Here is a 21,109-nt window from a genome sequence, read left to right as displayed (position 1 = left end):
TTTGTCGGTGACGGCTTTCCTGGAACTGGAGAGTTTCGCTGACCCGCTGGCCATAACGGAGGACACGACGCCCATCCGCAGCCGATTCGCGGCTTCTCGTAAAACTCTTAATTAACCGTCCCGCTCATAAATTGTAACACCCTGTATTCTTCTCGCGCCCGGACCGAGCCGGCGCTGTCGTCGCGCAAAAGTGCGATTAGCATTTTATTTTCTGGCGCCAGCGATCGTGCGTCGTTGAAAAATAGCTCCACATAATTCTACCATCCAGCAACGTCAACGCGGTCAACGGTGGGGCCTTAATTGGAATGTGTCGACTCCAGCACAGGGTACCGTGCAACGGTTTGCAGAGATTTCGTCGGTTCAATACCGACGCCTGACCGAGGCGCGTTCCGTTTACCGGCCAGCCTTTGATATCCATTTCGGCTCATTTATGTGCCTCGGACCGGGCGCAAAACAAAGGCCATATTTCGTTTCGTTCCAATCGTCCGCGCGGCGACGGAATCCATAAAAAGTCCTACGCATTACGATTTAAATGTTCCGCCGGTCGAAGCCCGGGTTCCGATCAAATAAAAGTCAAACCGAAACCGACCCTGACGCCGGGGTTTAAAAATCAATTTTTCATTCAAACACGTCGAAAAAAGCCGCTCTCGGCTGCTCTCGGCAAACCGTGTCAATTCACACCCACCGGCCACCGAGTCCCCGGGGGCCGGCGGCTCCTTCGCCCCTTGGACGACATCGAAAAGCCATTCCCGAAGATGTACGACACTGGCGGCACTGTATTAAAGCGCGATTAGGGGCCTTATCTGATTTCGATTTTACCTGATCAGTCGATGTTTTGCTTCTCGCGATCGGCGCGATCTCTTTCAGGCGCGGCGTGCGGTGGCGACAGCAGCACTTCCGCCGGCGCCAGCCGCCGGCGGCGTACCGTCTTCGGGCGCCCATTAGGCCGCGCCTCGTTAGGCTTGTGCCGTTCGCCTGTGTGTTACCCGATGCCCACCGCCAGATAGTGTTCCATGTCACAGCTCCTTCGCGCACCGCCGCTCGTCTCGCGCGCTCGGACTATCATTACGATCATCGTCGTCGGCGGCGGGCAGTGAAATTCGCCCGGCCAAACCGGCTACCCGAGCGCGGCTCCCCAGTCGATCGCAAGCCAGTTCCGGATTCGCACGGACGGGCGCGCCACAAATTAACCGCAGAAGCCACCGAGAACAGCGGGCAGCGTTGCGCCATCGACGGGTTCGGTGGCTTTCGTTCCCGAGCGAGCGGAACAGTCGATCGTAACCGATAGTGGCGGCAGCAGCTCGCCTCCGTGCCGGCCGAGCCCATATCCGGTCGGTATCCCTTCTTCAACCACGTGCCGCGTAATCACCGATCCCATCCCACCATGAGCCGATCGATCGATAACGGCTAAAGACGCGGCCACAAGCAGCCGCCCCGTAGTGATCGAAGAGTGACGCGATCGTGTGCCGTTCGAAATGATGGAAAGATACGTTTGAACTTGTTTAAACAGTGCAAAGACGCCCCGTGTTCCCTGCGCCCTGTTTCGTGTGTCGGTAATTGGTGAAAAGGACAAGCCAGGAAAAATGTTTCCACCTTTAGCGTTACTCATCGCACTGCTGGCCGCCGTATTTATTCTGCCCGCTGACTCCCGCTGGCAGCCCCAAGGTAAGTGGCACGGCGTAAGTGGCGCCACCCGAAAAGGGCGAAGATGCCGTGGCTCACGTCCCGATTCCACCACGCAGGCCTGTACACGCACCATCTCGAGGGGGCCGCGCTGGTGGTGCCTCGAAAGGTAAACCATCGCGGAGAAACCATCACGCATGTCTTAACACATCATCACGCCGAGTCGCCGAGCGGCGACCGGAGACGGCGCCGCAGCGCACCGGAAAGCATTCCTCCGCAGCAGCAGCAGCTCTTGCAGTACCACATTGACGTCGGCGACGAAACACTCCACCTGGAACTCGAGTAAGTGCGACCCAAGAACCCGGCCTGGCCCGTCCCGGCCTGGCTCGACCCACTCGACACGTTCGCGCGGCCCACTGCCGGGCCGAGGATCTTTGACCACTTTTTTACCCTTCAATCAAAACCGACCCTCCGCCGTGGCGCCACCGCACACGCGGGTCATGATCGCGCAGGCGCCACACCATCGCCGGGGCGACGAGGCGCCCAGCCGGCGTCCAGTGAAACGTGTTTTCCAGTCCCCGCCGACCCGACCGCCGGGTCCAGCATCCCCGAGCCGAGCCGAGAATATGTTGCGCATTGATGTCTGAAAAGTTGTTCCCTTTTTCGGTCCCATAGTGCGCCGCCGAAAGGGATAAAACAAGATTCACTCTCTCTCTCTCTCTCTCTCTCTCTCTGTTTGGCTCTTTTCCTTTATCTGCCGGGGCCACGAAAACCAGACCATCGACGGCTTCGTTTGTAGCGCCTTTAATGGTGGTGGAGCGGCATCGACGCGACGTCCGCACGCGGGTTCATCCGAAGAAGCACATCAACTGTCACTATCAAGGCCAGATCCGAGGTCACGACCAGTCGCGAGTGGCGCTATCCGCGTGCAACGGACTGGTAAGCATCAGCACCGGGCTTTTCCCGACCGAGCTCCAGTTTTCCGGTCGGTTCCGTTAGCGATGCGCCCCAAAGGCGCCATCGGGACCGATCGTTCGATCGTTATCGCGCCATAACTTAGCATATCGTCAATTCGATCGAGCGATCTCTTCATCGGGTTGTCAAGCCCCAATTTCTTCTACTCCCGTTCTGGGCTGCCTGGGATTTCTCGTGCTCAGCCAAAGCGCGTCAGTTAGTTGGTCGGCCGAGCCGAGTATCTGTTTGCGTTGCATTGATCGTACCGATCTCTGCGCACCGAAAGCCACCCGGCAACGGCACGAACGACTCCAACCGGCGGTAGGCGACGAAATGTAATTAACCTTTGCGACCAATTAAAAGCGAATCGGATTAAATTGCAGCGGCCGCTCCACTCCTTTCGATCGAACTCTTGCGTAGCCCGTGCGTACTTTAGCTCCAGGGTCGTATCGGGCTAGTGTTACTTCGGTTTGTCACAATCGGTTTTAGAAATCCGTCGGTACCGGGAATGGAAATCGGTTCGAGCACCGATAAGTTCGTGCGGTTTAGTGGTTGAACTATGCCAAGACTCCGCGCGTGCATAAAAACATCTGATTCATCTAGCTGGTCGGCTTCCTTCTCAAAGCGGCGCTAATTAGACTGGACAGGTGAAAGGATATTCGATGCCAATAAACGTCGCGCGCTCGGCTCGAACAACACGATATTTATGGCCACTGCGCACGATACGCGCACCTAATTGACCGTAATCGTCCGATGTGCAATATTTTAATCAACCTAATGCTTTTCGGCAAATGGCTAGCAGTACCCTTGCTCTGAAGGTAGCTGGCCGTTCAAACGGCACAGAAACCGGTCCCTCGGATCGACTGCCACTAGAACAAATCGCGCTTTCTCGCCTAATAAGTGGGGCCTTCTTGATGGCTTCCGTTGCCGTGGCAACGCGTCAGCCAAAGCGTCACCGCGAATTATTCATAGGGCCGCCGAACGAATCGTAGTGAGCTGTGTGTGATTCCTCCGCAGGCGGGCGTGTTGCGAACGAACCGGACCGAGTATTGGATTGAACCGTCCAAAAACCATCACCCAAGACGGAACGGAGAGCATCCGCACGTGCTGTTCAAGCGGGCCGACGTCAAAGACACGACGCCAACCAAGGTATGGCCGTCGGGATGATTCATAAAATTCCATCCCTAATCCCTCTCCCGCTCTCTCTCTCTCTCTCGTTCGCGTAGAAGAATGCCAAGTCTGCGGCGGGCAAGAAGAGAAAACGTAAGCGCAAGAAACGGCACCTCAGCAACTGCGGCACCAAAGAGCCCCGCCGGCTGACGGAAACGCGGCTAGAATGGCAACACCAGGGCAAGGTAATATCAATATGGTGCGCGAGGCGAGGCGAGGCGAGGCGGGGATGGTTCGTAGCTTTCCGCACCGGATCGAACCGGACGGGACGGGGGAGGCACGTAACGATTCTATTAGGTGCACCGCGACCGCGTGTTTGTTCGTTTGTTTGTGAATACGTAAGAAATTTCCAAAGGCTTCCATTGCAGGTCCTCGTGCAAGGCGGTCGCAAGGCGCGGGGCCACACCACCGAGGGCGCCGAGGCCGCGGGAGGCCCGCCCGAGCAGCGGGGCCGTCGCCGGATAAAGCGATCCATTAGCAAGCCGCGCCACGTCGAGGCGCTGGTCGTGGCCGACCACTCGATGGTGCTGTTCCACCAGGACGTCGATCTGCAGCAGTATCTGCTGATGATCATGAATATGGTCTCGTCGCTGTACAAGGACCCCACCATCGGGAACTCCATCCAGGTGGCGGTGGTGAAGATCATCATCCTCGAGGAGGAGGACTCGCACGCCGACTTCAACGTCACGCACATGGCCGGCAACACGCTGGAGAACTTTTGCCGGTAAGCATCCCGCTGCGGCGGCCGCGGCCGACCCGGGTTCGTCTCTTCTGATGAGGTCTTTCGTTTCGTTTCCCTCGCCCGCTGACAGCTGGCAGCGAAATCTTAATCCCAAGCCGGACGAGGATCCGCACCACCACGACGTGGCCATTCTGGTGACGCGGAAGAACATCTGCTCCAACCATGGGTGCGCGTAAGTATTCGCCCTTTCGAGCCCTTTCGACCCATCAGTCGCTGAGTGTGGCCATCTCCGGGTTTTTCTTTGAGCAGCACGCTCGGCGTAGCCAACGTAGGAGGCATGTGTCGGCCGGACAAATCGTGCAGTGTGAACGAGGACAACGGCATCACCCTGGCGCACACGATATCACACGAGCTGGGCCACAAGTGAGTACCCGCCTCCTCCCGCAGGGGTCCATTTCCTTCCAGCTATCGCGCCCATGGTGGTCCACTTCGCCCACTTGGACCGCACTCGACGACGTTCTTTCGTTTCACACCGCTTCGGGCTAATCTGCCCTGACAGTAGTTCCTCCGAGAGACGTTCGCCGGTCGCCACTCAGTGGCCGGGCCGGGTTTTAATTGTTGTTCAATATTTGCATTTGTTGTTATGATCCACACCCCTTCGGCCCCTCTCTCAGCCCGGCCAAGCTGACAGCCCAGTGATTGATGGCTTCCTCGGCGGCGGCGGCGGCGAATAATGCGCCCCTCCGAGAGCCGAGTCGAATATCGCATGTCACCAAAACGCAGCAAGCGATCAAGCAGATGCAAGCCGCGATCGCACAGAGATCGCGTCGAAACTTTCCAATCTGGGCCCTTCTTGGCACCGCGCAAGGCGCAAGGGGCCGCCCGGGCTCGGACTCGGTGGGCTCATGATTTATGAGCCCTAATTGTATCGACACGTTGAATAATTTATTGTTCCAGTGGAGGCCGCCGGCCGGCCCGGGGTTTAATTGAGCCACAGGCCGGCCGGCCACGGGCCACGGGGATTGGTACGCAATACTAAGTCCCTCCCCACGACGCCCCGGAATCGCTCCACCTTCTTTGTGGGAGATACTTTGATTGGTCGGCCGACGCCGATTGTGTCGTCGCGCGGGCCGGCTCCGGGCCCTGGGGATTAATTTGTAGCAAGCGTGAGGAGTCGGCATCGATTAATTTCGCAAACAGCCGCTGGGCCGCTGGGGCTGTATCCGTTACGGTGTCGCCTAGATACGGGCCGCCGAGTTCCGCCGATTTTCAATTAGGAATGTTTAAATCAAACTAATGACTCACGGACTCCGCACTTCCCCGCGGTCCGACGCCGATCGCTGATCGATGGAAAGGGATTTTTCTACGGCCACGGCCCCGACATACACACGGAAGAACGCGGCTTTAATTGAGCTGTCAGACAAAATCGCACCAACGATAATTTATGTATCTCCTCTTTTCGGGTTTCCTCCATTCCGAGCATCTTCCCGAGCCTCGTCTGCTGCGTATGGGCGGCCTCTTGGGCACTTTCTCATTTTTTCGCCGACTTTTGGCCCAACGGATCGAACCGACGGCTGCGGATGCCAAGGACGAAAGAAGTCACGGCGGACCACCATTGAAAGAAGTCACGGTGGCCATATTTCGCGCCGTTTGCGGAACTCTTTTATTGCCGGAGAAACTGTTGGCTTCTCCTCTTTTAATTTCTTCAGTTCGATTTATGAGAAATTCCTGTCGCGATTGGCAACGGCAACAACGGACCGCGCGGAGAACGCTGTTCGGAGGTCGCTCGGGGAAGCGCTTAAACTAGACCGACCCGGTCGGAACGGTTTTACCTGTGGCCGGACGATTAACATAATATGCTAACTAGATGTAAAGTGTGCGGAACAAGCGTGACAAAAACAATTCGTGCGCATTCGCCCTAATGACACTTACCAGAGCCCCAGCCCAGTAGCTTGGAGTCCACTTGGACCCTGGCTCCTGCGCGTTCAGCGCGGCGCAAGGCGACGTGGGACTCGCCGTGCACAGGTGCATGCCGAGGCGGGGGATTAATTATTCAACAATTATTTAGATTAGAGCTAATTTTTCATTTAAACCCCGCACGAAGCGGCGGCCCAGCCCCGGCAGTGGCTGCAGCGGCCGCGCGGAGAAAAAATGGCATTGCAGTTTACCTTTTCAGCACGCTGAAGGGGTCCCCGGGGGGCCGTGCCAGACTGCTGCCGTCCGGGACCGGGAGGGAGTTTCAAGTCTCCTCAAAGTCTCGCCCGATCGCGCGCGATTGCGATTTATTTATGCATATACATCATCGCTCGGTGCCGGCGATCGCAGGCCAGCGTTTCAGGCGGGTGATCAATCGGGAACTTTATCAAACCGATACCGGGGTGTATTTATGAAAATTTATGTCAACAACAAGCACGCGGGCGCAGCATCATCAGCATACTCTGCTCGCTGGCTCCGGAGTATCTTTTAGCAATAAATTTAACCGCAAACAAACAGTTTGTTCTGCGGCCCCGCCAGTGCGCGAACGGTGGCCACTACGGTGGAGGAAGATGCTGAATAATTAGAACCGCTTTATGAATCAAGTTACCACCACCGAACGGGTTCCGGGCGCACCGCCGACCACCGGGAGGCAGCCCGGTGCGTAGATCATAAAAGTCGTAAACGCACTCGGCTACGATCCATCAGTGTTCGCGCGCGCTCGGCCATGCCGTTTGTTTTCCGGTCCCTGCCCGGCCCTCGCCAGAACCGCCCCGGGATTGTTGGGCCATCCGTTGGATTGTCACCGGATCGGATCGATAATACTATGATGTCATGTGCCGTCGAAAGTAGTCCCATAAATCTGTATTATCATGACGTTGAATCTAAGCCAAGTGCGGATCGACACGCCACCGCCGCCAAACACACAGACTCGGCTCGGACATCACGCACGGTGGCGGTGGCTCGGGTCTAGGAATTATTTCCCAGCGCGGCCGAATGGATTACGGCGCAATACAATCCGCATGGGAATCCGCTACTTGATTTGTTAAAACGACCAATTAAAGCGCTTCCGAGACCGCGGATCGTGCGCAGAAATGTGAAATCTCAATCCAGCCGGTCAGAAACGGCCCCCGGCTAACGGCGGTAATCAACACTAATTTATTTCAGTGTAATTGATTAACTCCTTAATCGATTCGAGTGCCGCGCCAATTGGCCGCGCGCTCCAGGAGGGTTACACTTTACAATTTGGCTTCAAAAAGCATCCGTTTGTGGATGCCATGCGATCCGATCGCTAGGGTACGATCGATCGGGAAACGAGCGAGGCGAATTCCAACACCTATGCTTGGCAAACCTGTGTCCCTGCCGGTCACACGACAGGGAGTTGTAGCGCGGCCAAAGCGCGACAACTTCATTTCAAGCCCCTTCGAGGCAAACTTGCACACATGATCGTGTTTAAATGTTTCAACATGCCGAACGTCGTGCTGCTGGATCGACAAATTGATTTATCATTTCTCACCGGTCGTAAATCTTGTACCGGCCCATTACTATTCACACTCTCGCCTTATTCCTAGGTGTCCATTCTATTAGGAGTAATTTTATGGCGTATTCAATTTCATTAGCTTATCACGAGCGCACGGGGCACAGGAAGTGAGATCGAACAAGCAGCATAAAAGACGGCGTTCAAGGGCCGCTCGACAACCGAGTAGCTAAGGCGATCGGTACAAGCTCCCGCTCGATCGATCGGAACCGATCATTGATAAATGCTTCGCTAGCCAGAGGGAAGATTTGGCGTTAGGTGTTGTGTTTTTTGGTGTTGGGTGTTGTGATCATAAACGCTGAAAGGTTCATGGCCAAATCCTGATAGAATTGAAATTTTCCTTTCGCTCTGCGCCTGACGGTATGCATCTCGCTGAACACCTTTCGCTTCGCGAAGTCGTTAAAGCTCTGCAAGAAAGCTTGGTTGGTTTTGTTAGGTTTTGAATCATGAAAAATCAGAATTGATAAGAATTGATAACATTTGAGTTGTTACTAATGTAAACATTTACTGCTCATGCTCCTCACCTACACAGCTTCGGCATGTACCATGATACGGCCAAAACGGGGTGCGATCACCGGATCGGCCCCATTCTGCACATCATGACGCCCAGCTTCGAAGCGGACACGATGCAAGTGTCCTGGTCGAACTGTAGCCGCCGGGACATCACGCACTTCCTCGACCAGGGTCTCGGCAAGTGTCTCGAGGATGCGCCCAGCCAGGAGGAGTACGAGTACCCGGAGTTGCCGCCGGGCGCCATGTACAACGCGGATCTGCAGTGCCGGCTGCAGTTCAACTCGACCGACGAGGACATGACCGTGTGCTCGAAGCTGGACGAGATTTGCACGCAGCTCTGGTGCCTGGTGGGTGAAGTCTGCACGACGATGCTGCGGCCGGCCGCTCCCGGGACGAACTGTGGCCGCCGGATGTGGTGCCAGAACCAGCAGTGCGTCGAAGTGGAGGAGCTACCGGCCCCGGTCGATGGCGGGTGGGGCGATTGGAGCGCTTGGAGCGAGTGCTCGCGATCCTGCGGGTTCGGCATTGCGAAGCAGACGCGCGAATGTGACCACCCTTCACCGGCCCACGGGGGAACGTTTTGCATCGGAGAACGGGCGCGCTACAAAACGTGCCACCTGCAGTCGTGTGCGCTCGGCAGTCCCAGTTTCCGGGCGGCACAATGCTCTTCGCACGATAACGATACGATCAAGGGCGATCGGTACACTTGGTTGCCGTACTTCGACAAAAGTAAGTCTGGCCAAACCGGGGTCTCAATCAACGCGAATCTCACAATCCTCTCTCCGGTGGACAGATGAACCGTGCGAGCTGTACTGCAGCAACGCGGAGGACACCATGATCGTACCGTTCGGAGACACGGCAGCCGACGGAACGCCTTGCAATCTCGGCACGAACGACATGTGCATCGGAGGAATCTGTCGGCGGGTCGGGTGCGACTGGGTGGTGGACTCGAACACGACGGAAGACCGATGCGGTGTTTGTGGCGGTGCCGGGGACACGTGTTTGGTGAAGAAGGGTGAAATAATGAAGAAGATCAATACGAGTGAAATGGTGCAGGACGTGCTGATGATCCCGGTCGGTGCCCGAAATGTGCTGATCGAGGAGATGGCTCCGTCGAAAAACTTTATCGGCGTCGGACGATCGACGGGCAACGAATGCTATCTCAATTGTAACCAGTGAGTTCTCCCCGTCACAAAGCTTCTCCCTCCGGTGGGCCACTACCTTGGTGTATTTCTTTACAGTTTTATTCAACTTCCCGGCGAGTACGAAGTGGCCAGCAGCCTGTGTCTGTATGAGCGCGACAACGAGAAGGAACGCATCAAAATACCGGGACCGATCATGGAGGATGTGAACACCTTCGTAAGTGTGGCCACCGATGCTTTTGTCGTCACTTTTGTACATTCCCCTTCACCGATGCTCCGTTGCAGATCATAGTTAAGAAGAAAAATAACCACGTTGGCATCCGGTACGAATATACGCTCCCGTCAAACAACGCCAACAATCAGTCCATCTACTACTGGAAGCTCTCGGAGTGGTCCGTTTGCTCGGAGACATGTGGCGGAGGCCAGCAGTACCGCGAGTCGGTGTGTTACCACCGTGGCAAGGGTCCGGTCAAAGATGAGCTGTGCATTCGGCACGCTTTCGGAAAGCCGCTCGAGCGGGTGGGGCGCGGCTGCAACGATGATCCGTGTCCGTTCAATTGGTGGGTTGGCCCGTGGCAGCTCTGTCTGAAGCCCTGTCGCAAGCCAAACGAGCCCGTGCCGGTTCGAAAGCGCTCGATTCTGTGCGTGGACAGCAACACGAACGCACGTCCCGACGCGTACTGCAACTACACAGAGCGCCCGGTGGACAGCGAGCCCTGCGACGAGGGAATGCCGGTGTGCGAACAGGACGGTAAAAGCGATCCAGTGACCGAACGAACGGATACTCCTGCACCACCGGAGCAGGACACCACCCTGGCCGAGCTTCCGTCGCCCTCCACACCGGCCGACTACGAAGTGAGCAACGTCATCTGAAGCTGCGACCCGTTGCGCCATCTAGAACCGGAGGCTACTGCATATGTTATATTAACATTCTTTGTAGTGCTGTTGCTCCTCACGCTTGTGTACTGGACCATGGTGCCGTGAGATGGTGGCGCAAGAGGAAGCACTACACTTCCTTCAGTACAAACCACGCTATTCGAACAAAGCGGCACCTCCCTTCTTACCCATAATTTGGGCCCCGAGAGTACTGCGAGAATGAGACGCTCTCTCTACTGGACAGTGTTTGTAATGTTAATAAAATTGTATTTAATAAAATAAGTTATTCGTTACCGGTCACTCCTCACAGCTGGAGCTTCGCTATCACTTTGAGACTACCGTTACCGGTTTTAGAAACGCGTGTTGTCCGGCATCTTAATGAAAAAGGCCACCTTATTCTGGGGCACGTTATAGTTGTGAATCCAGCGGCTTCCCTTCCGCAGTGACTCGTCTATGCCATCCTTCCACACGCCTTGGGGCAGGTAAACTAGAACGAAGCAAAAACTGAATCCATCGTCCCCTGCAACCGAATGGCGACCGCCGTACGTACCCTCGCGCATGGTTTCCCCCTTCGTGAGGACGGGCGCCACAATCATTCCGTCCCCGATGGAAAATTCGTCATCTATCGAGAAGCAGTTGACGTCGGTCGAATCGAGCATCCACAGCGGCCTTATGATGGGCAGCCCGTCGTCCATCGAGATGCTCGAGTAGCGTTCCAGCATCGGCACCACCGTTCGCTGTCGGATGTCGGCCAACTCCTTCGCTATCGCTGTCACCGTTTCGTCCCGATACTCGGAGGGCAGATGCGTAAAGCGCAGCACCGGCAGGAAGGTGGCCAGCTGTAGCCAGCGAATGTACAGCTCCTTTTCGGGCAGCGACGGGAGGTCGAATTCGTAAAACGAGTGCATGTTCTTCAGCTGCTGGGTTGGCAGCACAAAGTCCCCTCCTACGGGACCGGGCATGAGTAAGGAGAACCCGATGATGCCGTAAGACAGCAGTGTCGGTATGATGGTCTGCAGGCCGGTCCACGAGCTGTTAACCGGTGGCAGGCTAAGGAAGGCAGGTGGCCGTGGGACGGATGTTGCACTCGAAACACCGAAGATGCTCAGCGTTCGTTCGAAGCGCGCCATGAAGTAGGTCTTGTACTCGTCCGGATTGACCAGAGTCTGCGAGCACTGGTAGTACCGGGGGATGTTAAAGGCCGTCCCAAAGTCCAGAAAGTACGAATCAATGTCAACCGCTTCGGACACTTTCTTCAGCTGCTCGGCCAGCCACGGAACCGAAGCATTGTTCGTGACATCGATCACTCCGGCACTCGTGGTGCTCTTGTACCGGGTCAGGGCCGGAATGCTGCGCGACGATTCCCGCTCATAAATCAACAGCTTCGCTGCCACCGCCTTCCGGAAGTTGAAGCTCTCGGTGCTGATAAACGGTTGAATGGTGAACGAAACGCGAAAGCCGCGCCGATGCAAAATGTTCACCGTCTCGTCGAGCGTGGCGAAGCGGTCCGGATCCAAGCGGAAGTCACCGATGTTTCGCTGCCAGAACTCGTTCACCAAAATGTGCCCCAGGCGAAGGTACCCGAGCGCGATGATGCTCTCGGTGTAGTTGTAGATGGCCGTCTCGGTAAGATCTTCCGGCCGCGAAGCCGGTATCTGCCACACCGGTTCGCGGAGCAGAGACTTCATGACGCCAGTGTCCTTCTCCGTCAGGCCGTCCCAGAGACTTTTCTGCCCCAAGCCGTTGTGCAGCGACTTCATGCCCGGGCCGGTGCAGACCGTATACTTCAACTCCGGAAACCGGCTCTGTTTGTTCACGAACGCAAACTTATCGTTGCGTCCCTCCAAGCACATCATCCGTCGCCCTGGCCCATCATTGACGCTCACGTGCAGGGGCGTCCGCTCGTCCACCTGAATGGCGACCCCTCGGGAGCTTAAAAAGTACCGCTTCAAAGCGTTGCCCCACTGGTTCACGTTCGCGTCACCGGTCACGAACGGGCTGCTCGCGAACGACGCCTTTCCGAGCGTGTAATCGATGCCCTTCGTAAGACCACCCCCATACCAGAATCCGCGATCCTCGGCCACGTCGAAACAGTCGGTCGGGTAAAGGTCCTCCAACAAGGTTTCCCACTGGAACGAGTAGCACTTGATATCTGGTGTCGGCGGCTTGACCACGTTCATGTACAGACGGGCCTTCGAGTTCCACTCGTAGCACACGCTGCCGTCGTCCCGCAGATTTTTCGGCAAACAATTGTACGGCTGCTCGATGCTCAGCGTCGTCCCCAGCACCCCGGTTAGCAGTTCCCCGCCCTTACCGTCCAGCACCCGAATGTTGCGCGTCTTCTTGTGGAACTTGATGCTCTCGAAGTACGACTTCGACAGCAGCTTCTGGTTGTACATGACGTACGCATAGCCGACCTGTTGGCGGTGTGTTGAGAATCAATTAGCATCATCCACCACGAGCATTCCTTGTGTGTCGGCGAAATATGGCGAATCTAAGCGGATTCTAACGCACACTCACCAGAAAAACAATGACGAGAAACAAAAATCCAACAAACGCCCGCAGCTTGTAGTCTTTCGTTTCGCGTTTTTTCTTCCGAATGATGGCGGGAACATTCTGTAGGTCCGGGGAAAAGAACAGAAATGCTCAACAAACACGATCCTTATCAGTACAAACAGTGGGGAAAAATCGCTTTGAACGGGACATATCGGCTTTATCGTTTGATGATGTTTGCCCGGTAATTTCCTGTTAATTATCTGTTCTAAAACACCAAAGCATGCCGGGCGTTAGCGAAATCGAAAGGTCAACAGTAATCCAACCGATAATCCCAGGATGTGTGTCGAAGCGAAGATAACGCACATTTTATCTACTTTATCTTCTACTACAAGCAGATGCTACAAATCGTTGCCTTTTGATAACGCCATTGAGGGTTAGCACATATTCTTGCAACGCTCCTACAAATCTACCTTTTTTAATCCCCTCCATGCTGGCAACGAGCTGGGAATGAATCGTTTATCGTTGTCTCCGTAGCAAACGCATACTTTTCTAACACGACTTTGTGAAACAGTTTGGATCGGTGAGTCCAAGGTGGGATCTGCCAATTTTTCTAAAACCAGCGTATTGTTTGTACCGTCCTTCGAAGTACTATTAACTTTATCTAAACATTCACGCGAAGCTTCACCTTTTCCTATCAGTCCTAACATGTTCCAAACACCTTTGACCGTCACTTTCCGCTGACCAGGACCGTCTAAATCAAAGTCCGCAACTTTCGTCTGACGATATATAGATATATTCCATACCAGTGTTCAGACGAGCAGAAATTAATATAAATATTTGTTTAAAACATTCGCTGCCCGACCTGTTAAACAGTGACATCTCACGTTTTCACACATTTGGCGCTCAACAGCAACGCCGCTTTGCAGTGCCAAACGCACACAGAACCAGAAATGGAGTCAAATGAACGGTTACCGCGCATTTTCGGTTCATAATTTAAAACGGGAAAGGAAATGTTCGACGACGGGAGCCACGAAAACGGGACGCCAACTGTGTCAGTTTCCCTAGTAACGTGGGTTCAAGAAGTCCTGGCAACCCTAGCAAACATCGGTACGGGACGTTGAACCAAAGCAACCGTTGTTAGCTGTTAGAACTTGTCTTCGTCTGAAACTTAACCCAAGGCAGTACATCTCGCTCCTTAAAAATGCCAATACAATCGAAACCGACGAAAAATTTTGTGAAATGTCAGGCCAAATCATCCTACGTCAACGATCTTCCTGTAAAGCAGCATCGGCCGGGGCTTTACAACCGCCATCAGTGAGTTTTTCGTGCGATAGATAGCGACATCTCTTGCGATTGGGGTTTCTCTCTCATTTTCAGCCCTCAGGAATGCGACCTTATGCTGCGCTGGAGACCGATTCATTTGCAGCGAGACGATCCGTACGAGGGCAAGAAGGTGGTGCGTATCACCAACAAGGACAACATTCGTAATCTGCTCATCCCGAGCAAGGAACACTCGGTGTATCCTTCGTTCTGGTCGAAGGAAGATTATGACCGCATGCAAGACAAAGCGAAGCTGAAGACGCTCGAAGATCGATTGGCCCAGTTTAAGGCGAATGAAATCGAGAAGAAGAAAATGCTCGAAGAATCGGAGCGACGTAAAAAGCGATTGCAAGGAATCGACCGCGAACGGCAGCACAAGGGTGGCAAGGTGGGCAACGTGCTCGAGGATGGAAGCGGTGACCGCGATTCGGATACGAGCCCGAGAAAGATCATAGACAGGGCCTTTGTCGCCAAGCAAGAACAGGAGGAGGAAGTGAAGCGAGCAAATCGCATCATCCTGGCCGCCAAGTGTCACATAATCCGCGATGCCCAAATTGCGGAGAAGCAAGAAATCGAACGTGAACTGCGCACGGAGGAACTCCGGCTGGAGAAGATGATGTTGCAGGAGAACGAAAAGGCCCTCAGGGAGGAGGAGAAAAAGCGGGAGGTGAATAAGGTGCTGACCACGCAACATTCCGAGGAAATTCGTAACCAGTTGCTGGACCGGGACAAGATGCGCCTCAAGGAAGCGGAGCGAATTGAGGAAGAGGCCCGGGTCCTCAAGCAGGCTCAGATGGCGATCGCCGAGGAGGAAAAACGCAAGGAAAAAGAGCGTCACGATCGCGTCGGTGAAGTGCGCGAAGGGCTGAAGAAAGCCTACGAGCTGTCCGCTTACTACAAGCAGGTTGAGTTCGAAGAACAGCGAATTGCAGAGCTTAAAATCCAGGAGTACATGCGCCAACGCATGGAAAGGCAGAAGCAGCTAGAATTTGAGCGCAAAATTGCAGCAGAGGTGCGCGAAAAGGAGCACGATCGTATGCTCAAAATCCAACAGAAGCTCCTCGATACAAAATCGGAGAAAAATGACATGGATCTTCGGCGCGGCCAGGAGCACATCGAACGAGAATTTCGACGTCGCGAGAAGGAAGCTGCTATCAAGAAAAAGGAACTCGAACAGCAGTTGGCAGTAGCTCGTGCCGCCCAACTGGAAGCGGTGGTAAGTGCCGTACACTACTAAAGTACCGATCCGTGATACTAATTTTCTCTTTCTTCGTAGAAAACCGAACGGGCCATGCAGCTGGCCCGCGACGAGCTCGAGCATAAGAAAACCATAGAAAAGCTCAAGGAAGAGGAAGCCAAGGAAATGCAGCAAAAGCGCAAACAACTGAAGCTGCGCGAAAGATACAGAGAAGAAATCATCCAACAAATGACCCTCAAGGACCAGGAACGGCGCGAGAAGGAACGAATTGCGCGCAACGAACAAGCCGCAGTACTGGAAGCCGAAAAGAAGCGCGATAAGTATGGACCTAGGGGCTTCGAACAATCCGTCGTTATTAATCGAATGTTATTATAATTGTAGAAATATCAAAACCATCATTGCCAACAAAATCAAGATGATGAAAGAAAGCCAAGTCCCGGAACGATTCATTAAGGACGTCGAGCGCCAACTTAACTTAGGCAAATAAAACGGAATAGAATGAGTACAGCGGAATTTTCATAATGCATATCTAATTCATTCATATTGCTATTATTGAGTGTTTTTTCCTGAGCATCCATTTGTGTGTGTCTAAATAAATGGAACTTCTGTCATTCAATAACTGTCGGCATTGTTATATCTCGTGGGGTCTCACACGCAGAACGCGTTTTGCAACTGTGTGCCGAAAAAAAATACACCATGAACGACCGTTTGGGCTTTTTCACCGTAAAAAGTTTCTATTTTGTCTTTCGAGCATTAGCAGTAACTCTTCTATCACCACCACCAAATCAATTGTGTGATCACTTTCTTATCTCGCATTTGCGATCTTCCCTCTGGATATCAAACCACCAGAGCCGCATCTTGAACCCGTTCACCACAAATACAATATCGTGGCAACAGTAAGTTGCCGTCGCACCGCCGGTAGTCCGTCCGCCACCGGTAGGAGTAATTTTCTAATTTGACTCACTTAACCTCCAGACTCATCCGGGCAAGATTCAAAAACACCGACACAACACGATCACCTCCACACTAGAAGGGAATCCCCTGAATGGATGGAGTTTTGAAACATCGCGGCTCATAAAACCGGTTGTGCCGCAAAAATCCCAATTCACCTTTAGTTTTTTGCGAAAGGAGAGAAACTTGCCTTGGAAGTTACCTTACAACGCACGTAAAAAGCTTCAAAACAAGACTCACCTGCATTTTTTCCTTCAACAAACTGGCCAAAGAGTTGATGCTGGTAATCGACGCCTGATTGCTCAGCACGCTATGTGTATCGTAATCGTTCGACATCATCTCTTTATCATTCAGCCGTAGCGCCGGTAGTGGAGCAATAGATGAACGTCGCTTGGTCCGGAAGAGGTTCCTGCGTGCCGACAAAGAGCCAGAATGACAAAACCGTCAGGATGAACTTTAGTTTAGAGTTGACAGAACTAGAAAACCAACCAGTTGGAACGCCCTATAACCCTTCGACTTACAACACTGGGTGTTCGTCTTACACGACGGCACCACACACAACACAATGCGTACGAGACCACGCGACCGTTATCGCAAGAATGAGGCCCTGGAATTGGCCCGACCGGCGTAGTGCTTCGCGGCTGTAACAGCTGTTTATTTGTGTAGTCGCTGTAGTCGGAAACGCGCGCGCGACAACACGCCGCGCCTTGGAATGACTGTTTCCTTGTGGTTCCACAGAGAACAGCGTAAATATGTGTGACGACGGTTGAGCGGAAAGTGAACGATGTTTATACAATTGAGTACAAATTTGTCTACTGCTTTCCTTGATTCACATTTGCTCATATGGAGCTTAAAATTTGATTGCAACTCGAACACTTCGGCGCACAAACAGGTACGCCCGTCACTGTAAGTCATCAAACTAGCGGAAGGCTATGCGAGTTGGTTTTGCGTGTGTGTTGATAATGCCAACGGTTGGTGAGCGGCAACATCAAAAATTGAAACAGCAAGAGACGAAAGAGAATTCAACAGAAATACTCTTACGAGTTTAGAGAGAACCTGTGCTTAGAAAATATGGGATTCTTTGCATTCCGCACAAGGTCACCGCCTGACGCTGTCAAGAAAGAGCGTTCAATGATAACGAGTCAATATTTGCATCATTGTAGGTGGCCAAGGTGCCAACATGAGGATCATTATCTGCCAATCGAAGGCTGTCCGGTGTCGATAATGTTTATAACGCGCTATTGATTATAATAGGAGGGTGTATGAAACAATGGAAGGATCTCTAATTTCACCCTTACCCATCCTGGCCGAAATGACTGAAGGTTGCATATTTCGGTTCTAGTACGGGAACAATTATATCCGTTTGATTATCTTCACTGTTCACGATGTCACCCATTGAAGTCGACACAAATCACTGGTCACCAACCAAACAGTGATGCACAGCACTAGGCACTATTCACCACGATCAACTTCATCAGTAATCGTCACCAATCGATTGACGACTGACCATCTTGAAAACTTAGATGCACGCAACACCTCGAACCGGCTTCGTGTCGTTCGCCTTTTCGGGTAAATCTCTGTAATGTTAGAACGTGAACGTAAACCTAGCTGATCGGCAAAGGTGTATAGCTACACTGATACCATCATCAACGCATTGCGGATCCAAAAACAGTCGCATAAAGATATATCTAAACATTTTGCTGGCTGCGCGCGGCGCGATCCCAACGATACGCGATAAGAAGGTTTCTGATTTATGATTACCAATTAACTTTATCTGGCTACCGAGGTCGGATCTGGTACATCCGGACGCGTCACGTCAAATTCCTCTGCTAAATCATATGGAAAAATTATTGTGAACCTACTTGCTGGGTTGTTTAACTTCCTCATCGCTGCTCGTGTCGTCGTTAAAGTGTAGCATCGGTTTCAGATTAGCCGGGGAAACCGGGGTGCTCGGGCTCGGGGTCATGGTGGTTCCATCCGATATCGAACTTGTGCTACTTTGGTCTTCGACCTACAGTGGAAAGCAAAAAGAAGTTTATTTCATGAACACAAAACGAGGATGAACAATTTGCTTTAGTCAATCAAAACTCAATCAAAAACATGATATAAGGAGTGTAAATGATAGGTTTGCTGAACTTAGGGATTATTTATACAAACAAACATATTTAGAACAAGCCAAAGTCCGCATATGCGATAACAAGCTAAGTATCCGCAATGCATACCATTCCGCCCAGACAATATTGCCAAACATCGTGATTTTGTCATATGGTTTTTTCTACAGTCGTCAGATATGGACCAACACATCCAGACTGTTTTGATTAATTCAGCTGATTCTGTTAAATTGAGTGGGGTCTTTTCACATACTCCAAGGTTCATAAATGGCCACATGTTCTCAATGTTTGGTCTGGACAACGATGTTAATTGCTTAAAATCATCATCCAACATCAACTTGTTCTCGCGGTGCTCAAATTCACCTATGGCCACAAATGTCGATACCAGTCTGCGAGATTTAATCACAATGTCTTTAATCTTCATAAATTTGCTCTTAGAACCTCAACGTCTCAAAAGAGCGATTCAAAAAGAAGATATACTAATTGTTTTAGGTGAAACTTAGCGAACTTTTAGAATAGCTTTAGAATCCGATTGCATACGTCGTAGGCGTTATTTCAAATTCAAAATTCAAATTCAGGTTACAGTATGTGACAAAAGTTTGTATGACTTTAAAAAATGATTTCGAATAACAATAAACCATAATCATCTAATACAAGAAAAAAAAATCTGTAGCTGTTTAGTAGCTAAACTGCTTTTTGATTTTTGTCATGATTATCAATCTCTTTATTAAAGAGATCGTCGTTCGAGCGAGAACGAGAAGGCTAGAGACTAAGGCCACATGCAAGATAATTAGAAATGAAAATATTGCTCCCATTTCTAGCACACAGTCCATTGTTATTCGATTAGCGGTCAGAAGCTAAGAGGTAATGGTGCAATTTTACAGCCCCATTTGTGTACAATTTACCAACCTAACAACGGCGTGACGTGAGTACATGATGAGTTGGACAGGCACATGTTGAACACTTTGAATTGCACACGGTCAAATAACTTTACTTAACTACTCCTGTTCGACAGTGTGTCGTGGTTAAGAATAGAAAGGAAATTTAAAAGAACCGCAGCGACGATAGTTGCAAAGACAAAACTTATCAGTAGAAAACTTTAATCCCGCTTATCAGGCCTGCTGTCAAGGGCTTCACTTGATTGATATTGCTTAGATTCGCAGTCGATGTCTACTCACCAATGTTGTTGGTTTAGTGACCGCCGCCGCTACTTCGATCTTCTCCAGCTCGTTAACATTTAGCGAAGGTAACGAAATAGAATTCCTACGCAACCCGCGCGAGCGCTCATCAATCGACATCAGATCCGTAGCTTTATCCCGTGCTTCTTCGGCCATATCACTGAAGAACAAATAATCACTTCCATAATTTCACAAAACCAAACTAAATCTAAACTACACGATTTCTTACTTGTCTGGGGCATTGTTTTCGATGGAAACCGTTAGCTTGCTCTGCATCCTCCGCTCGGCAAGCGATGGACCTCCGCCAAGGCCACGGTTTACAAACGCTAGAGCAAGATTTTCCTGACTCTCGGTCATCGTGTCGTCTTCATAGGCGGCCAGTGACGAACTACTGCCGATCGCACCACTCGATCGATGAACATCACCGGGCCACTCGTCTCCGTGATCTGAATCGACAAAAGGAATCTGCTCCGCCACCACGGACGGCACGTGCTGGCCCTTCTGCGGTGTTTCTCCATGCTGTCTGGTTGACGACGATAACGCACCTTTGGACATCGGTGTGTGTGGGGGGTATTGTGCAACGACGAAGGGTAATGGATGCGCGGCCTCGCAGATATGTTAACACCGTCTATTCTGATCGACGTTTACCTGTGGCGCACGCTGTTTGTCGTGGTACCGAGAGAAGAGACAGCAAGTCTAGGAGGGCAAAACAAATTGATCAAACATACACACCACTAATGATTAATGGTGTGCAGGTTAATGGTTTAATATTTATTTGATTCTTACTGATCTTATAAAATATATAGATTTGCTTTGAACTGGAAGAAATATGCGGCTTTACTCTACTTTTTAAACCACTTTGCGCTCATCAACGAGGTAGAGGCGTGATTAAGGCAATCCACCACAATGGTCACGTTTTATTTTCCCTTTTTAATCGTAGCACCATTGCCGAGAGGCTATTGGAAATCACGCCGGCAGCGTTTGTGGTTAGTCTGTCGATACGTAGCCGTCGAGCACAGCAAATCGAGGTAGGCTAGGTGTATAGAAACTAACGGGTTTCAAATTAAAAGTGGCTGTTATCCGGCACATCACATGTTAAAACAAAAAATTAACACAAGTTATCGATTGCACGAATTTGCTTCCAATCCGTCTGTTGCCCGAAACGGATCAGTATCTTATCGATGACTCTTCCACACACACTGATCGAATCGAAACGAACACAACTAGTAGCTAGTAGTGGCCACTTGAGATTGAATATCCATGAAAGCAGATGACCTTTCCGTTCTACCGCATCTACTTAACACTGTACCGTTAGTCTGTTCGCAACGTTAGTATACTACGCTACATCTTCTCCGAAACGACGATATACGACGACGTTCTGGGA

At 51.9% G+C, this 21,109-nt stretch overlaps 3 protein-coding genes across 5 annotated transcripts; 2 read left to right on the top strand and 1 right to left on the bottom strand.

The window, feature by feature from the left end:
* The first annotated feature begins 1,583 nt into the window (after positions 1 to 1,583).
* LOC131211436 (A disintegrin and metalloproteinase with thrombospondin motifs 7) lies at positions 1,584 to 10,922 on the top strand. The gene is made up of 12 exons (XM_058204893.1): positions 1,584 to 1,665; positions 1,743 to 1,965; positions 2,400 to 2,562; positions 3,595 to 3,726; positions 3,804 to 3,932; positions 4,116 to 4,471; positions 4,560 to 4,661; positions 4,739 to 4,852; positions 8,473 to 9,182; positions 9,247 to 9,628; positions 9,695 to 9,812; positions 9,881 to 10,922. The coding sequence occupies exons 1-12, from the start codon at positions 1,584 to 1,586 to the stop codon at positions 10,466 to 10,468; spliced, it is 3,099 nt and encodes a 1,032-aa protein (XP_058060876.1). The 3' UTR covers positions 10,469 to 10,922.
* On the bottom strand, positions 10,716 to 20,169 carry LOC131212104 (SITS-binding protein). Of its 3 annotated transcripts, XM_058205844.1 has the most exons (7): positions 19,955 to 20,169; positions 19,726 to 19,885; positions 18,299 to 18,447; positions 16,677 to 16,845; positions 12,992 to 13,087; positions 11,022 to 12,888; positions 10,716 to 10,958 (listed from the first exon to the last, which is right to left on the bottom strand). In XM_058205844.1, exons 1-7 carry the CDS (start codon positions 20,080 to 20,082, stop codon positions 10,822 to 10,824), a joined length of 2,706 nt encoding a protein of 901 aa, XP_058061827.1. In that variant the 5' UTR covers positions 20,083 to 20,169; the 3' UTR covers positions 10,716 to 10,821. The 3 variants fall into 3 exon arrangements, with proteins under 3 accessions (XP_058061827.1, XP_058061828.1, XP_058061829.1); XM_058205845.1 differs by lacking the exons at positions 19,726 to 19,885; positions 19,955 to 20,169 and adding an exon at positions 19,457 to 19,561; XM_058205846.1 differs by lacking the exons at positions 18,299 to 18,447; positions 19,726 to 19,885; positions 19,955 to 20,169 and adding an exon at positions 16,926 to 16,992.
* LOC131212105 (cilia- and flagella-associated protein 45-like) lies at positions 14,169 to 15,972 on the top strand. The gene is made up of 4 exons (XM_058205847.1): positions 14,169 to 14,281; positions 14,345 to 15,503; positions 15,564 to 15,805; positions 15,867 to 15,972. The coding sequence occupies exons 1-4, from the start codon at positions 14,169 to 14,171 to the stop codon at positions 15,970 to 15,972; spliced, it is 1,620 nt and encodes a 539-aa protein (XP_058061830.1).
* Positions 20,170 to 21,109: the final 940 nt, after the last annotated feature.

The sequence above is a fragment of the Anopheles bellator genome, chromosome 2 (assembly GCF_943735745.2).
Source record: "Anopheles bellator chromosome 2, idAnoBellAS_SP24_06.2, whole genome shotgun sequence".
NCBI lineage: Eukaryota > Metazoa > Arthropoda > Insecta > Diptera > Culicidae > Anopheles > Anopheles bellator.
Note: the sequence above shows the minus strand (reverse complement) of the source record. Positions and strands in the feature narration are given on the sequence as shown.

Bases quoted from the DNA above. Each gene is read 5' to 3' on its own strand.
- LOC131212105 (XM_058205847.1), top strand. From the start codon at position 14,169: ATGCCAATACAATCGAAACCGACGAAAAATTTTGTGAAATGTCAGGCC. The intron at 14,282-14,344 runs GTGAGTTTTTCG...TCTCATTTTCAG, and splicing joins GGGCTTTACAACCGCCATCA to CCCTCAGGAATGCGACCTTA. The intron at 15,806-15,866 runs GTATGGACCTAG...TTATAATTGTAG, and splicing joins GCCGAAAAGAAGCGCGATAA to AAATATCAAAACCATCATTG.
- LOC131212104 (XM_058205844.1), bottom strand. From the start codon at position 20,082: ATGACCGAGAGTCAGGAAAATCTTGCTCTAGCGTTTGTAAACCGTGGC. The intron at 13,088-16,676 runs GTGAGTCTTGTT...CCGGACCTACAG, and splicing joins TGTTGAAGGAAAAAATGCAG to AATGTTCCCGCCATCATTCG. The intron at 10,959-11,021 runs GTACGTACGGCG...GCTTCGTTCTAG, and splicing joins GGGGGAAACCATGCGCGAGG to TTTACCTGCCCCAAGGCGTG.
- LOC131211436 (XM_058204893.1), top strand. From the start codon at position 1,584: ATGTTTCCACCTTTAGCGTTACTCATCGCACTGCTGGCCGCCGTATTT. The intron at 4,853-8,472 runs GTGAGTACCCGC...TCACCTACACAG, and splicing joins TCACACGAGCTGGGCCACAA to CTTCGGCATGTACCATGATA. The intron at 9,183-9,246 runs GTAAGTCTGGCC...TCCGGTGGACAG, and splicing joins GTTGCCGTACTTCGACAAAA to ATGAACCGTGCGAGCTGTAC.